Source organism: Oratosquilla oratoria, chromosome 20 (assembly GCF_046742065.1).
Source record: "Oratosquilla oratoria isolate Oo_2021 chromosome 20, ASM4674206v1, whole genome shotgun sequence".
Lineage (NCBI taxonomy): Eukaryota > Metazoa > Arthropoda > Malacostraca > Stomatopoda > Squillidae > Oratosquilla > Oratosquilla oratoria.
The window spans coordinates 52,496,886-52,516,078 of record NC_134796.1 but is presented as its reverse complement, the minus strand read 5'-3'; the positions used below and the strand labels follow the sequence as shown (position 1 = coordinate 52,516,078).

General features: G+C 38.2%; 1 protein-coding gene across 1 annotated transcript in view; it reads right to left on the bottom strand.

Moving 5' to 3' along the window:
- Positions 1-7,227: 7,227 nt before the first annotated feature.
- The window catches only part of LOC143036081 (uronyl 2-sulfotransferase homolog pip-like), a 95,388-nt gene continuing 83,422 nt past the window's right edge, over positions 7,228-19,193 (bottom strand). The window contains exons 3-9 of the mRNA XM_076203337.1: positions 17,224-17,358; positions 14,714-14,828; positions 12,279-12,482; positions 10,941-11,051; positions 10,454-10,606; positions 7,833-7,993; positions 7,228-7,478 (exon numbers count right to left, since the gene is read on the bottom strand). Of these exons, the coding sequence (XP_076059452.1) occupies positions 7,327-7,478; positions 7,833-7,993; positions 10,454-10,606; positions 10,941-11,051; positions 12,279-12,482; positions 14,714-14,828; positions 17,224-17,358 (1,031 nt within the window). The 3' untranslated portion in view covers positions 7,228-7,326. The remainder of the gene's footprint in view (positions 7,479-7,832; positions 7,994-10,453; positions 10,607-10,940; positions 11,052-12,278; positions 12,483-14,713; positions 14,829-17,223; positions 17,359-19,193) is intronic.

The window sequence follows — 19,193 nt, the reverse complement described above, 5'->3', positions numbered from 1 at the left end:
AGTTGGTGGATGCAGGGATGACCCGTCATCCATGAGGAGCTGAGATGGGACGGGGTGGAGGGGGTGATGGAAGGGAGTGAAATGGGTGGGAATAGGTACGTGCCTCTGACTTAGCTACCTTCCTTATAAAGGGGAAAATCTCATGGGATATAATGAATATATATATATATATATATATATATATATATATATATATATATATATATATATATATATATATATATGTGTGTGTGTGTGTGTGTGTGTGTGTGTGTGTGTGTGTGTGTGTGTGTGTGTGGGTGTGGGTGTGGGTGTGGGTGTGTGGGTGTGTATGTGTGTGTGTGCTTGTGCGTGAGTGTGTGCGTGTCAGTGTGTATTCAGGCATTGTGACAAGCTGAGAAATTGTGGGCAATGAAGACAAGAATTGGCATACAAGTTTATTCCCTACTAGGATTGCACACAACAGGCTTCTTCAGAGATATAATACATTATGGTAAAAGAAATACAATATATACATACATGGGCTGTGAACATGACTTATGGATCTTTCAACTGTGATAAAATGTTAGATTATTTAACTGTTAAGACGTACTCGTCAGACTAGATTTGTGGTATCAGGCAGAGAGAGGAAGGTAAAGTCACTCATATCTCACTCTTTGGAACGTCCGCGCTCCTTTTTGATCTTATGGATGACCTCTCACGCCCTTGTCCTATGTCATACGTCTCAGGACGTAATTATACCAACGTGGTGCTTAGGTTTTCAAGTTTCTTTTCTTCTATGGTAATTTTGCACACACACACACACACACACACACACACACACACACACACACACACACACACACACACACACACACACACACACACACACACACACACACACACACACACACACACACTCAAATCGATATCCAATAGTATGGCAACATGAAATCCTCCTCCACAACTCACTATCTTGTTAATCTTCTGGACTTCTTGCACAGCCACTTAGACAAGCGCAATACTTCTCTAGCCTTGACCTTTATTGACTTCAAGAAAGCGTTTGACCTTGTTGACCATAACATTATCATCTCCAAAGCCATACAACTGGGGATCCAACCACACTTGGTAGCATGGCTAGCCGACTTCCTGACCGGACGTCAACAGGCAGTGAGGTACCAGGGAACGACATCCTCCCTCCTCCCCTTGACCTGTGGGGTCCCTCAAGGGACCAAGATGGGACCACTATGCTTCCTCATCCTCATAAATGACGCATTAATGGACACCCAACATAGATGGAAATACGTCGATGACTGCACAGTTGGCATTCCCATCAACACCAGGCAGCCTGACTTTTCTTCACTACAAAACATCCTAGACAACCTCAAAACGTGGACTGAGAGCAGCAATGTGACAGTTAACCACAGCAAGACCGTGGTCATGCATGTTTGTACATCCAAACAGGCGGTGGCACCACCTCAACTGTCATTAGGAACCCATTCCCTTCAGGTGGTTCAGTGTGCCAAGCTACTAGGCATCACAATAGACGACCACCTTAACTGGAACCAGCACATCAACAACATCATCAGGACGGCCTCTTACAAACTCTTCATGCTGCGCAGATTGAAGTCCCTTGGTACCCCATCACCAGATCTAAAGGGAGTCTACACCACCTTCGTACTCCCCACCCTCATGTACGCCTCCCCAGCCTGGTCATCATCACTCAACATCACACAGAGGAGCAAATTAGAGAAAGTACAAAGAAGAGCGTGCAGAATTATCTTGGGTAGTCAGTATGAGGGATACGAGCACGCCCTCACCACCCTCAGCTTGCCAAGATTGTTCGACAAACACAGTGAGGCAATGAATAAGTTTGGACAGGACCTAATGCTACACCCACGTCACCGTCACTTCCTCCCACCTAACACCACAACCACCCACCATGCAACTCGGCATTCTAACAAAATCAAGCCCATCAGAGCGCCGAGGACTGACCGATACAAGAACAGTGCCATTCCATCCATTGTCCGCACAATAAACTCATTATAAATTTTAGACTAAGCATATCACTCTTATAATTACTATATTACTCATAAAAGTACTCAATTGTATTATTGTCAGTGTATCACTGCTATCTCAATAAACCTATTATTATTATTATTATCATTATTATTATTACACACACACACACACACACACACACACACACACACACACACACACACACACATACATATATATATATATATATATATATATATATATATATGTATACATTAATGTGTTGGTGTTTTTGGAGATGGGAACCACTAACTAACATGCGCTTAGCTTCTCCATATCAAAAACTTTACTTCTCTACTTGGTCATTTAAGCTTTCGTTAGTGATGACACTGATAATAATTGTTTGTGGTAGCCTGATCTTGTGAATGCGTCAATAATATATATGATTGAATCTCACCTAAGCTAATCTAACTCAACCTAACACACTACAACACAAAACGTATCAACCTAACCCAACCCTACGCAGCCCAACCTAACCCAACCCATCTCAACCCAATCAAACTCAACCCAACCCAACTCAACCCAGCTCAACGTAAGCCAACCCAACCCAACTCAACCCAACCCAGCCAAAAACAACCCAACGCAACCCAACCCAACCCAACCCAACTCAACTCAACTCAACCCAACCCAACCCAACCCAACCCAACCCAACCCAACCCAACCCAACCCAACCCAACCCAACCCAACCCAACCCAACCCAACCTAACCCAACCCAACCCAACCCAACCCAACCTAACGTAACCTAGCCTAACCTAACCTAACCTAACCTAACCTAACCTAACCCAACCTAACCTAACTGAAGCCTTCAGAAATGATTACAAATTTGCCTTAATTTAGCAAAACAATCTCCTAAGGAAAAGGAAATGGCTATCACGATGTAAAACAGACCTCCTTGGTGACCTCAAAACTTTTATTCTGTTTTCACAGAATTAATGATACCAAACAAGATGCATTTCGAATCACATCTCATTAATAACAATGTTACCTCCAGGAGCTCATCTGGCAGTTACAATACGATTTCTCTCTTTTCTTAAAGACAAGTGGGTAATTATGGAGCTTTGCAGAGAGCCAAACGCCATGTGGAAAATTACTACAGCGTTGTGGGTCTTCTAGAGGAATATCAACTTTCCTTGAAGGTTCTCGAAGAATATGTACCACGGTTCTTCGCCAATGTCACGTCTGCAAAGCTCAGTTCAGGTAGGAAAATATATCCGCGGTGTCTGTTTTTATTCATTTTTTTTTATCTATTTATCATTATCATATATTTTTTTTCGCATCCGACCTAGTTATGGACCAAAAGGTCTCCTGTCGGCATGCTTCGCCTTTGTAATCCTTTGTAAACAGATGTTTGTTCCGACTAAATCTGGTAATGCTGTAGCCTCACGTAAAAACATCTATTGATGACTTCTTTTCCTACATAGATTGCCCTGGTGGCGTAGTCGGAAACATCCTGGTCTCGCATTTGATCTGCTCTGGGTTCGAATCCCACACCCCTCTCTTATTTCCGGCAGTGACTGTGTGTTACCGGCCCCAACAGTCCTAAAAGCAGGCACTCAGCGCCTCCTGGCGTAGGCTTCTCGTCTTCTTCATAAAGAATAAAACTTACATAACATACACGCATATACTGTTGATATCTTTCTTGCAGAAACTATTTATATATATATATATATATATATATATATGTATATATATTTTGTATATATATATACATTGATGCATGTATATATATGTATATATATATATATATATATATATATTATATATATATATACAGGCATATATATATATATTTATCTATCTATATATATATATACATGTGTTGCTAAAAGTGAAGGGTGACTTTAACAAATCCTACCGCGTAAGGTTGTCATTCTCTATACTACGAATATACTTATTTTTTGTCGAATACTTTTTTCAGGAATAGTGAAAATTAAGTTTACTTCCAAACCGCCCGTGTCCAACAACACCAAAAATATACTTCGAAGCATTTTGAAGGAGGATGTGGAGTTCTACGACTTCGTCAAGCAGCGGCTCCACAAGCAAGCAAATGCTTTAAGACTACTTTGATTATAATAAACTACTAACTCGTTTGCATTCAAAAATATACTTTTGTGGTCATGTTCAACATTTTCAATAAGTGCACTATTTCTCATGCACTTGTTCATGACAACTAGAGTAAGATGTAATCTAGCTTAATAGATGTAACCTGTATGTTAGAATTGATTAGCAGTGTTATATTTTACTATGTAAGATGTAAAAGAAAAAAGTAGACCTTAATTAGGTATCTGATATATACTTGTTATGTTCATTCTGTTATTTTGTCATTCTCCTGAGGCTTAAATGGCATTGCTCAACTGAAGTGAGATATCGACTACATAGTTATACAGAATCATATAATAAAGGTACTTCTGTGGCGCCCCGAAGGACCCGAGTCACGCAGTATATATATTATATATATATATATATATATATATATATATATATATATATATATATATATATATATATGTGTGTGTGTGTGTGTGTGTGTGTGTGTGTGTGTGTGTGTGTGTGTGTGTGTGTGATTTCCACTCATAATGATATCCTGAGACACTTTTTATCTTTTACTTTTACTATTCCTCATTTATGCTGTCCTTATATCTCTACTAGCCCTAGAATTCTGTCTCTTCTTTTTCATACTTCCCTGGCCAGGGATAACAATACCGGTTTTTTATTCTCATGCTTATCGTTGAAAGAACAATAGATCTAGGAGACTGGAAGCTACCGTATTTTTGTACCCTTCTCCTGGAAGGAGTCAATGCATACTATACACTGCCGCGTCCTCCACTATCAAAGGGGATAATATCCCATTGGCTCATACTGGCTCATATTGTCTCAAGATGGTGTGGAATAGTTTTGCACTGAAGAATCTCTCTTCGAGATGACGATGGCCTCCATAGGTCGATGTCGACCATGGAAGATGCGCCTTCGAGGGCGAGATGATATGAAGGACCTGGATTCATCCAGGCTGCAGGATCTTCCGTCCCCACGTCACTCACGGATCCATGAGAACGACTAGGCTGTTACAGTTTGGTACCAACGCCGTTGCAGGAGCTGCCCGAGCGATATTGTTATCATACAACAGCGAACGGCCTACGGGACTTCGACCCCTGATTTTTTCCTCCAGGTTTACTCCTGAAGATTTTTCCATAGATGAGACTACAGTGGAAACAAACTTACATGCTTTATTGTGTTGTCCTCGGCATTTGTAACTGTTATTTCGAACTTTGTGTTTTTTTCATTATCTGCACTTCATGTATATTAATTCAATGCCAAATAAAATTCATTTATTTATTTATTTATGGGTGTGACCGCGAGGATTGCAATTTGTACTGTGACCTTCAAAGGTCGTCAAGGCAGGCATCTTGCCCACGAAATCGGTCGCGCAAGATTAGTAACACTAGTGGGGTTAGGAACTAGGACGTCGCTAACTTCGTCATTATTTCTGTGCAAAATCTTTCTAACAATCTGAAACTCATCCAGGTTGATGGAGACTTCTTGCATTCCGACTGAAAGGCACGCAATCCCATTCAAAATGAGGTTCATCTAAGTATTGGTCGTAATCTAACATTGTCTTTGGTGTACTGAGTTATTGTGTTGTACATATACAGATCATAAGTGAAATACAGGGTGCGGCAACATAACTTCCTTTTTTATAATGCGTGGCAATCTGGCTGTAGAAGTAGTAGCGGGGTGGGCGTGGTTTCATTTGACAGGGCCGTTCTGAAAGTTTTCTTGGAAATACAGTCAGTCGCTATCATGCGTTGGAGTAGTGAGGAGCGTGCGTTTGCCGTCGAAGCTTACTTTTCGAATCGTCAGTCTGTTATTGCAACCCAGCGCGCCTTTCGAAATCGTTTCAATGTAGCCCCGAGAGGCCCTGTTCCGGACCGGAAATCAATTGTTACATGGGTCACTACGTTCAGGCAAACTGGGAGTACTACACGACGAAGAACTGGAGTACCTCGGCCCATCAGATCACCTGAGAACATTGAGGCAGTGAGAGCTTCAGTCTTGCAATCCCCACGGCGTTCTGCGCGCAAACATGCCTCTGCCCTTGGACTTTCTGATCGTTCAGTGAGGCGAATACTTCACGATGACCTTCATTACCATCCTTACAAGATGGCGATTGTGCAGGAACTCTCCGTACGTGATTTCACTTCACGAAGGAACGCATGTGAGGCACTTCTCGAAAACGTTCCTGAAGACGCTATTGTTTACTTTAGTGATGAAGCACATTTTCATTTGACTGGATGCGTCAACAAACAAAACATGCGCTACTGGGCTGACACCAATCCCCATGAATTGCATGAAAGGCCTTTGCATTCACCTAAAGTCACAGTGTGGTGTGCAATTTCCTCCACTGGAATTGTTGGTCCTTGGTTTTTTGAAGAAAATGAGGTCACAGTGACAGTGAATTCAGACCGGTATGTAAACATGTTGGAGGAATTTTTTTTCCACGAATTGAAGAATTGGACCTAGGGGATATTTGGTTTCAACAGGACGGAGCAACGGCTCACACTTCAAGGGCATCGATGGCTGTTTTGAGGGAACATTTTCCGGAGCGCCTCATTTCAATAAGGGGCGATTTGGAGTGGCCAGCCCGTTCCCCCGATTTGTCCCCTTGTGATTTTTATTTGTGGGGATATTTGAAATCCCGTGTTTATGTCAACCGTCCGAGAAGCCTACCAGACTTGAAGGCCAACATCCGAGAAGAAATTGCCAATATACCCGCTGATACGCTGGTGAGGGTCATGGCAAACACCCGAAATCGGACAAAACTGTGATTTTCAAAACTGTGTGAAACAAAACTTTAAATATGTACTATAATTATGAAACAAAATTAAAACCTTTCTGATTTATACATCTTGTTTTATTGCCTTTTGGAAAAAGGAAGTTATGTTGCCACACCCTGTACAATAACTACAACCATACACACACATACACACACATATATACATGTGCGTGCGCGTGTGTGTAAATGTGTGAATTGGTAAAAGAATACTCAAGTATAAGTGAGAGAGATACAAGAACGGGGCAATAGGGTAATGAAGATAATCAAAAGATAAGATTAGATTGCGATGAAAAGAGTAAATATATATATATATATATATATATATATATATATATATATATATATATATATATATATATACATATTCTTTTTTTTTTTCTATCTTTAAATCTTGGCTTCATCCCTTGTTTAACTTCTATTGGCGATACACTGTTCCAGACAAACTAAAGGAAAGAGACACGACAGAACGCTTTACGTCAGCGTAAACCCAGGGCTTCAGCCTGCTTATGCAGACGTTGTTTAACAAAACTGTAGAACTCGAGGTCCTCCCGTAGAAGGTCGCGTAGCCTCCTGAGGGTGTCAGGGGACACGTCGGGATGGGCAGAGGCTCTGTTCCTCTTCATTTTTCCTGAAGAAGGGACAGAGAGAAAAGAATGAGTTTAGCATTCGGTGATGCATGAATCTCTGTCTAACGGACGGGTCTGTTTTGCAGCTGTAAGGGATAAGGTTTACATGGGTCATGCAGTCATGCACACATACACGCACACACACGCACACACACACACACACACACACACACACACACACACACACACACACACACACACACACACACACACACACACACACACACACACACACACACACACACACACACACACACAGACACGTGTGTATACACTCTGCGGGAACAGAAGGTGCAAGTATGTATACTCAGTGTAGACGAACACTTAGATTGTACAAATTCAGGATTAGAACAGACCTGTGCTTAGTTTAGAGGACGTGACGTTGGACCAGAATCTCGGGACATACTCTTGCAAAACTTTCATAGAAAGTGGGAACTCTTCTATGAGCCCTACCACGCTGTAGTACATCTCCACGTGTCGTTTGGCCCGTTGCATTGCTCCCTTATTACCAATTTGCCTGTACCAAAAGTCATACAATGTATTATTTCTCGAGAGTTATGTTACATGTCTCAAATAACAACGAATTTTAGGAACAATCTGAGCTTGATAAAAAGAAAAAATCTAGACCTGAGATGTGCGATTCTTCACTGGCTGTGTCGAAAGTGAATGTTGTGTCCATGAATGTCTGATTTATCTGGAGGTCTCAATACAATTTGGAATACAACTGAATAAAGGATAAGAAGTATCAGACCAAAGAATAATGACAGTTCGACAATGTTCAGGATCACACGATCGAAATGACATCCCACATTCTCACCACAAAGTTATCAATACCATAAATCATGTCGATCATTCTCAAGTAGCAATTAACAACAGAATACTAAACTGGAAGACTACATTGTACACAATTACGCACGCTAACAACACAACAGATTCTATGAGGGATTTATGGAAAAATTTCGTTCCAGCTATGACGTTCCTCAGGGAGAAATGGTATCTCAGCCAGTCAGTCTAAAGAACGACAATAATAACAACTGGAAAAGAGGAATCAAGAACATGGATTATGAAATAAGGAAAAACAACAGAAATAGTAGAGTCAGCAATAACTTTAGATATTTTCTAATATTTTATCCACATGTTTTGAAACAGGCCATATCATAATTCAATTGTATCTCTAATCCAACCTCTGAAAGTATTAGAGGAAAATATGTAGCGGTACTTGGAGGAAAGCTACGGAGCATTATTTGACAATCAACCTAGGTCAACCAAGATTTGTAAGAGGATACAAATTAGTCAAGAATTATCGTCCATAAAGGTAGGTGGGAGGTTAGGGAGCAGAAAACATATAGCCTGTGCGGTTAGGTTTGAGAGTTATGTGTCGTATTAGATGTTCGTGCTTACCATGAAGTCTGTCAAGATGTCTGGAGCGCAGTGTGTTTGTGCTGGTTAAAACGCTGGGTGCTTGGAGTGTGAGAATCAGTTTAGAAGTAAGTTGCTCCTTTCGAGTTTGTGATGGCCAACTTTCTAACGAAAGCAATTATTTGTGGGGCATTTTACCTGGCTCAGTTACGAAGATTGATACAGTTATGGTCTAATGAGCGGTAGGTACAGCCTACATTTTATGGCCAATGTTGTGGCTTTGAAGTGCTTCAGAAAAACGAAAGTGTCTGGCGTTTATTCAAAATATGAAAAAACGTGGAGAAATGTGTTGGAGATTTATTAGTACAGATAGACAGAGAGACGGGTTGTTAAGGGGGAGGGCATACTGAAATGAAGCGTAAATTAAGAGAAAATCGGAGAGGAAATAAATCTTAGTAAAATAGAAATATTTGTTGGTCTTTGAAGTTGTGGGCGAGATATTGTTCGTGTGATGTGCGTGTGTGTGTGTGTGTGTGTGTGTGTGTGTGTGTGTGTGTGTGTGTGTGTGTGTGTGTGTAAAAATGCATTTACATATGTATGTATATATATATATATATATATATACATATATATGTATGTATATATACATATAAATACATATACATATACCTATTAGAGTACCGTTATGTAGTAGCACATAAGTCAAATTCAAACTTATAACCCACTTTCAGAGAAAATTAAAATCAGAGATGAAGTAATCCTTATATTTCGACCACTAACTGTCGACCACAACTTTAAAGACCACTGACTGTGGTCCTCTTCAGAGGATAAGTACTTATGTTCTGAAGAGGACCACAGTTAGTGGTCGAAATATAAGGATTACTTCATCTCTGATTTTAATTTTCTCTGAAAATGTGTTATAAGTTTGAATATCATATATGTAATAAACATAACGTAAAACAAATACTTGAAATATAAATTGTACGCACGGTATGATCATTAACACTAGAGCATAAGAGGCGTAAACTTCCCTTTTTCTGAACAATAGAGAGATTGAAGAGCTTGTGTGTCGTTACTTGAAGAAAAGCTGGTATATTATTTAATAATCAACTTCGGTCAATTATGATCGGTAAAGGGATATGGATTAGACGTTAGACGTTATTTTTTGGTGTATAAATGTAAAGAACAGGTTATAACCGACGCCATTTTCCCTTTTCTTGTAACATGGAGGGCCTGTTTGTTCCTGGTTTGTGCCGCACTTATAACAATTCACTTGGTTGTATAATTGGCTAAACAAATCACAAGGAGAGATCTATCTGTTTAGCCAAGGATGCAGCCAAACGAAGTGTTGTGAGTGCGACATAACCCAAGGAACGGAACCCCAAAAAGAAGAAGCAGGTTTTTCTAATTTCTCAGAAAAATGAACCCGACATTGTTTATGACTTGTAGTTTACCTAAATTGTAATACATTCTCTGTAGTCAAGAGGCCATATTTATTCCCATCAAGTCTGTTTCCACCATTTTCCCTCATGTCATGGACCTTTCAGATCATGCAAACATTAAAGTGAATAGCATCATATTGCGCGACCCTCGACCACTCAAAAATGTCCAAACTTACATGCAGCCAGGATGGTGTCCACAAAAATAGGTCAACTGAAGCTCTCGCATTTGACCTCGGGCGGGGAAGCACTCCGGGTCACCGTTGACTAAGCAGACGTCCAGAATCTTGTTGAACCATGATTTGGGTGGGACGACAAGCTCTTTGATATGACTGGAAATATCATTGGAGTGGATAAATCTAAATGAGTGAACCAGGTTCTCTCACGTCTCGTCTCTCCCCCCCCCTTTTTTTTTTTTTGTCAGAACTCAAACAGTTGCTTATCTTAAACTCTAAATGTTCAAAGTATAGATCCTTTCAGTTTATATAAGGCCACCCACCCACGCGTATAGCTAAGTATAAAGGATATACTTGATTTATCAATAAATTTACAGTGTATTTACGTGTGTGCATTGTTTTCATTGCTACGAGTATATATGATGCCTACTAATAGTTCAGCCTATACAATAGATTGATAAAACACTTGAAATATTAGTGTTCTGCTCACTGTGTTCTGCTTCTCCATCGCTTGAGGCTCCTGGCGTAGTAGAAGAGTGAGACAAATCGGTCTGTAGGTTCCCGGATGAGGTTGATCCAAATAGGACTTGGGTAGTGGTGTCTGCGGAAGAAATGCAAACAGCGTGGGCGCAAATGTGGCGCGTCGTCGTGCAGAGATTTTTAGAGCTATGATCTTCTTCCTCCATACAGAGAAACAATATTTGTATTTTGTTGTAGTATATTTCAGGGGATTTTGCTCCGGTGAGGGTGGAATTCTAGACTAATGGTAAATTGAATAATGAACTGTGAACCACATCCATACATTGAAACAATATTTGTGTTTTGTTTTAGTGTAATCACACTTTTTCTCCTTCTTTCCTCCTCAATTCGTCTTCTTTCCGTGTTTGTTCATTCCTTATGTCTCTTCCTCAATTATACAAAAATTTTGTACCCCTCTGAGCTCTACTCCTTTTCAAAACTTTACTCGCAATAACCTGTGCATTTCAAAAGGACAACTAAAAAGTTGTCTACAAGGTGTTAGGTGCAACCATTTACGTGTTGTATGTAATTGTTAATTCCCGACAAGTCTGTCGAAATAAACACGATGTGGGGACAGGCTATTAATCCCCAGTCGCACCGAGCTTACGACCTGTTTCCGACCACCTTCGACCGAAAATCAAGCGATCGGTCGGCGACACAAAACCTATGCAAGGAATTGAAATCTAAAAAGTTAATGTGGTTGATAAGATGGAAATCTCTGCACTGGGGACTATTCAGTGTGTGTTGTAATCTATCTATCTATCTATCGATTGATCTATCTATTGATCTATCTTATTACCGACTACCAGCGACTTCCAAAGACTACCTGCAACTGGTCGGCGACCAAGTGGTGGTCGGAAACAAGTCGTACACTCGGTGTAACTGGACCTTTAGGAAGACGTTTTACTTGTTACTGCCTTATCAAGTCCTCCCCAACTTGGAATACGCTGTTTCTGTATGATACTTGATAAAGTTGTAAGAAGCGAAACGTCGAATTGATAAAGACTTTTTCATGTAGTGTTTCTTTTGATACATTTACGCGTCCATATTTTTTTAGTCAATAAATCTTATCACTCGGTAAACATAATTTGCGGTGTATGGACAAAGATGATACATAGTATTCTAACCTTCCATTCACTGAAAATTTGGGAGTAGATTGACGTATGCAAATGAATAAAAAGAAATGTATGGAACAACAAAGTGATTTAAAAGTGGTTAATCTTCCGTCGCTAAATCTAATTTCCTAACCTAATACTAAAAACCAATTATTTCGCTTTGATATTCCATACTTTTCTTATCATCGTTTTACCTTGTCACGTTGAAGAAGAAAAAATGTTGATCGTAGCTCAGTAGGGTACTTTTATGTCTTCTGTAAACCCCTTTAGGGTATTTTATGGGCCACTCTCTTTTAGAAAATATCTTTGCCAGAAGATCAAGTTGCTCGGTGTAACTTATGGAGTGGTCGAAGTATAAGTCTGAGGACACGTGGTTAAAGCCCTTCACTATGGCTTGACTGCAAGCAGAAAAGAAACCCAAAATGCTGAATTACGTTTATGAATTAGATTATAGAAAATGAACGAAATCCAAAAATGCGCTCATAAATGGGCATAATTATATGGAAATCTAGGTCTGGTTGTTTCTTTCAATCTTTACTTTCTATATTCTGATCAATACGAATTTGTATAATTTGAACAAATAAGTTGAGTAACCGAATTTTTTAACTTCATAAACCCCTTTTGTATTGTGTGGAACTTCTTGTATTTCTGCTTGTAAGAAGCCGACAAAAAATACCTAAAAATGGTTGTCCTGCGAGATGGACATCGGAGAGAGGCATCTCCCTATCGTTCGTCTCCCTCAACACCTTCACCTTCATCTGAAGGTGCAGGCCCGAGGGGCTGAGACTCGGTCCTCTCTTCCGATCCTGATGACACCATGTAATAGTCAGGGGTCGAATTTATAAAAGAATCTAACCCCTAAGTCTAGACATAAATTTTCAAAATGGCGGAGATTTTACCCAAATCCCTATGTCGGCGACCTAAATGCTTATGTCTTGACATAACCTCGACATAAATATTTAGGTCGCCGACATAGGGATTTAGGTAAAATCTCCGCCATTTTGATGATTTATGTCTAGACTTAGGGGTTAGAATCTTTTACAAATTCGATCTCAACTCTAGTTAGTCAAGCATCCCATAACTGTGGCTAACATCTGATAACTAGAAGGGTACACAAAAATTAAGTGAAGTACTGTTTGATAATTTATTCTGTTGACTCCTTAAAAGTAAAGCCAACTGGCATCATTATTGATAAAAAAAAAAAAAAAAAAAAATAACGTGGAAGCGACATTGTACCGCCAGCAACGTCTAAAATTGAGTTTCATCACCCAGATTAAAAAAAAAAAAAAAAAAAAAAAAAAACCGCTGGTCTATATCGACTTTATACCTTATAGACAACCAGTAATTACTCCAGCCTTTTACTACTATAAGCTAGCTGGTAATGAGGAAAGAGTTCCATAATGATAATACAACACAACAATCTAAAGTTTCTACCCAGAAAGATTTATTGGAGGGCCCAAGAATATTAGCCATATACTGGTGTTCCTCAATTAAAGTATGCTGTGTCTGTATCGTTTTCCTAAATTTCTTTAAGAACGTCAATAGATTGGAAATGGAACAGTTGAAGAGTAGAAAGACTTCCAAACGAAAGGAGAGTTAGGAGTTGATTGTGTTGTAGTCTACGCGAGTTCAGTAAGACATTTTTTCATAAAGATTTTTCATTTTCATTTTTTTCTTTATCTTATTATTAATTTATCTTTCTTATCTTATTTATTTCTATTCTATATTACTTTACCTTATTTTAGTTTATCTTATTCTCTTTAATCTTAGTTTGTTTTGTTCTATTTTATCTTATGTTATTTTATTTAGTTTTTCTATTTAACTTTGATTTATTTTGATTTATTTAATTTCATTTTGTTCTTTTCTATCTTATTTTACTTTTTTAATTTTGTTTGATTATATTCTATTTCATCTTACCTTATTATGCTCACCAATATACAAAATGTACACGACTTAAACATTCAAAGAGAGTGAACGTTACCATTCTTAGAGGGGATTTTGCGGTCCAACGGTTCGTCGAACGCGGTTTAAATTGATGTGTGAACGGGGTTTTGGTTGTCGAACACGTTGGTTAAACCCCAAATACCCCGTTCACACGTTCACACATCACTTTAAACACGTGTCTGTCGAACCGCGTTCGACGAACCGTTAGACCGTTAGACCGTTAGACCGTTAGACCGTTAGACCCTCTTGCAGCTCTGCACAACACATACAGTAGGTCTACAACATCCTTCGTCATTGGGATCTCTTAATTGTGTCCCACATATTTTTGGGCACATTGGGATGACAACACAAGCACTATATACACAATCTGTCCATATTTCGTGCTAGAATCACAAGAAATTTCAAACCAAAGCGTCTTGGGCTGAAGAAAAGATTGCCTATTGATGCAATAATGACTCCCGTTGGCCGTGCTTGGATGCAAGTCGCCACTGGCCAATCCATCTATTTACGTATGTATGCGTGCATTTGTGCGTGTATGTATATGCAGAGAGGTCTACCGTGCAACACTGAACCATCAAAGTAACCATTCATTTCTCGTCTCCAGCCTATTCACACGAACGAGACTGCGTCACCTCAGCCGGATTTACGAAAGGACTACAAGTGGTCCTGATGACACAAAATTTACCTTTTGAGGATCTCCTGCATCGTAGAAGACCCGCACTTTGGGACGCGGTTGTAGATCATTACTTTCGCATCCGGGGGCGTCACGTTCGTCGAGGTCGGGATCACATTGTCGTTCTCTGCAGGTGTAGAGGGCAATTAAGAGGAAGATCGTGTCATAACCCTTCTCTGGATCCATCAAATTCCAAAAGACATCGTTACCTTTAGCCAGAAACTTCTTGCCTATCTGCTTTACTTGAAAGAATAAATAAATAAAAATAAAATAAATAAATAAATAAAATCCACGTAGCTTATACCTATCCTAAATTCATACTGTTCTCTCCCAATTACTCCTTCTTTCCCCCTTCTAATCCTCTCAATCAACGGCCTTTATAACTACGCTCTATGGACTGATCCTTCTAAAGTATTGGTTCTTACCCTGGGGTACCTGTACCCCTAAGGGGTATGAAACCTTAAACCTGAGGTGTATAAGTCATGATACCAAAAGAAACCAAAATAAAGTTTGTATCATTATTTTATTTATGTTTTTTTTTTTTTTTTTTTATGTCAAGGGGCACTGAGGGCACTGAAAAAGGTTAAGCACCACTGCTTTAGAGGTGCTACATTAATATTTGTCCCAAATTTTATTTTTGCAAAATTAAACTATACAAACACTCCTCCAGTCTTCTGGCATATTTCCTCCCCTTAGGCACACATAAAAAACCCTTACTAGTCAATCCACTACAACCGTTACTTCCTTCATCAGACACTCCGTATGACGTTCATCTAATCCAGGTGTCTTGTTAGCTTTCATGATTTTTAATTCTTTTTCTTTCTTATCTTTCTTATAACCTTATCATTTCCTCCTCCTATTATAGTCATTTTCCTAGACTCTCATGTTACCACAATCAGTCGCTCTTTGATCTCTTTCACATTCAGCACTTCTCTGAAATATTCACTGATCTTCCCCTTTCCGTCTTTATTTCCATTAACATATATCCATCTGTACCCTTTACCTTTTCCTCTTTACATGACTCAACCCCCTAGCTCTCTTCACTTCCTTTCAAGCATCTTTTTTTCATTCTTTTCAAAATTTCCATTAAACTCCTACCCCACTTTATAAATGCCTTCCTCTTTACCTCCCTCACATTATGTTTCTTTTTCTCCTCTCTTCCTTATTGTACCTCTCATAATTTTCCCTAGTTCTAGCTCATGACCAATCCTCATATATTTATTTCTTCTCTTCCTCCATCGCCTTCAAATCTTCATCCCAGCATTCCATTCGCTGCCTCTCTGTCCGTTTCCTACCATCCTCTCCTTTCCACATGCCATCTACTATCACTTCCTCCTTGAAGCATACCCATTCCTCTCCTACTCTTGTTGAAACAAGAGTAGGAGAAGAATGTGTATGTCTTTATCCCTCACCAACGCCCACGTCTTTCTCGGTCTCTCCTGGTGTTCTTTATCTATATTCTTATTATCTGATTTGTTTGCTCACAGCACTTATCTGCCCCACTCTATCATTGTCCTTCTCTACATTTCCTCAGTTCCCAGAATCCTTCCTAACAAAAATTTATCTGAAAACCCTCCAACTCTCTCTCTTGAATACATAAACTTCTAGAACTTTTTCAATACTTCCTTTGGGCACTACCACATAATCAATTAATTCTCTGTCAATCACTCTTCTCTCCACCACCATTTCCCATGTATATTTATGCTTGGCTCCCTTCTTAAACATTATTTGATATCATCAACTCCCTTTCTAAACATATCTCTAACACTATCTCTTCACGATATTTCTTACTTGAAACCTTGAATTCCCTTACTCCATCTGTACAGTCATTTCAATCGACTTAAAGAAGCTTCCCTTCCCTCTTCTCTTTTCTCACTACCAGGGCCGTTTGCACTCAAAAAAGACCCAATCTTCCATCCCAATTTCACCTTTGCCCACATTATCCTTGAAGACGTTTCCCTCCAATCCATCACGCACTTTCTTCTCATACCAACAGAGCCACTCCTTCCCTCCCTTGCTCACTCATCACTCCCGACACCCTCTCCATTACGCACACAAACTCAGACTTACCCCTCCCTTTCAACTTAGATTTATTTAACGCTAACATATTCATATTCCATCTCACAAACAAACTACCAATCTCTCCCCTTGTATTCTCACCTGAACCACAACCGCGCACATTTAATAACCTAATTATTGGGGCTCTGCTTAGAGGCTTTCTCCCAGATGCTTCTATCCCTTGACTTTTTGTGGAAGGAACATAAGAGCACAGAATCCCTAGTCCCATCACTTTGTCCCATTGAGTCGCTTTTTACATGTAACAGAATTCTTTCTCCCTATGGTACAAATATGATACAAAAGTATCATCATTCCATTACGAAAAGATATTTCTAAACTCTAACAAAAGCGTTTGATATGTGTCTCCAGTCCGTGGGGGCGCTCCGAAACCACCCCTAAAGGTTTAGCTGCAGTGACGCTATCCACGAGGATGTAGGAGGGACGGAAGCTCGCGTACACGTTACCTTGAATCCTTAGATCGATATTGAGGGGCGTCTCATAGGTGTATCCCCCGGCCGTAAAGACAGAAGGCATAGCGATGTCTTTTGTCTCCAATCTTGTTCCTGTGCTCAACTCGTCTTTCTTTGGGGCGGGAATATCTAATGTGGAATTAGAAAGATTAATATGACTATGAGTATGACTATAAATATGAATACCACTATGAATATGAATATGAACGTAAATATGGATATATGAACATGAATATGAATACGAGTATATAAGTATGAATATACATGCAAATATAGATATAGATATAAGTATGGATGTAAATATAGATATAAATAAAAATAAAAACAGAATGTAAAAACAGATACAAATATGAATACAAATATAAATATGAATATAAATGTAGATATAAATATAAATATGAATATAAAAATAAATATAAATATAAATATAAATATAAATATAAATATAAATATAAATATAAATATAAACATGAATATGAATATATATATATATATAAATATAAATATAAATATAAATATAAATATAAATATATGAATATAAATATAGATATATAATGTTGGTACATTGTGACAAGTTGATGAAGGTGGAAAAAGAAGTCACGGGTCTAGTTCCGAGTTACTGAGTTTATTCCTGACCGGTTTCGCTCTATGCATAGAGCGAAACCGGTCAGGAATAAACTCAGTAACTCGGAACTAGACCCGTGACTTCTTTTTCCACCTTCATCATAGATATAAATATAGATATAAATATAAATATAGATATAAAAATATAAATATAATATAAGTATGAATGTAAATAAGAATATGAATATATGTATAAATATGTATGTATATAAATATGTATATAAATATAAATATAAATGTGAATATATATATGAATATATATATATATATATATATATATATATATATACAGTATATATATATATATATATATATATATATATAGGAATATAAATATATATATAAATATAAATATAAATATACATATAGATATAGATATAAATATAGATATAAATATAAATATAAATATAGATATAAATATAGATATATATAGGAATATAGATAGGAATATAAATATGAATATAAATATGAATATAAATATACATATAGATATAAATATGAATATATAGATATAAATATAAATATAAATATGAATATAAATATAAATATGAATATAAATATAAATATAAATATAAATATAAATATAAATATAAATATAAATATAAATATAAATATAAATATAAATATAAATATAAATATAAATATGAATTTAAATATAAATATAAATACAAATATAAATATAGACATAAATATAAATGCAAATATAAATATAAATATACAATAGATCTAAATGAGTGCTATGAGATATTTTGGGGGAATGTCACTGTAGTGGTTTTGAGAGATCTCAATGCTAGGTAGAGGGTGAACCAATAGACGGAGTGGTTGGGAAATGTATAGTGCCAGGTAAAGATCACAGTGGAGAATTAATGGTGGAGATGTGTTTAGAAAGAGTTGATGAAAGCTAACACAATGTTTAAGAAAAAAAAGTCAAACATAAGGACACATGGGAGAGGGGGGTGGATAGGAGGCTGGTTGATAAGGCATTAATGGACTATGTAGCGGTATCCAGGAAAATAGTAGGAAGAGTTCTGGATATCCATGTCTTTAGGGGAGAGAATGGGGGAGGGATATCAGATAATTTTTTGGTGGAAGGGAAGTTGAGAGTGGAGGGTAGGTGGAGAAAGAGGAAAAGGACAGAAGGTAGGGAGGTGCTTAGAGTAAACTGCTTAAATGAGAAGGAAAAGGAGCAGGAGTACAAGAAGAAAGTGAAAGAAGTGTGGGAGGTGGTAAAGGATAGAGTGGAGGGGGAGTGGAAGAAGAATGGGGATGTTTCAAAGAAGGAGTGACAAGGTGTGCAAGATGGTATGTGTAACAAGGAGGATGGGAGGAAATAGAAGGAA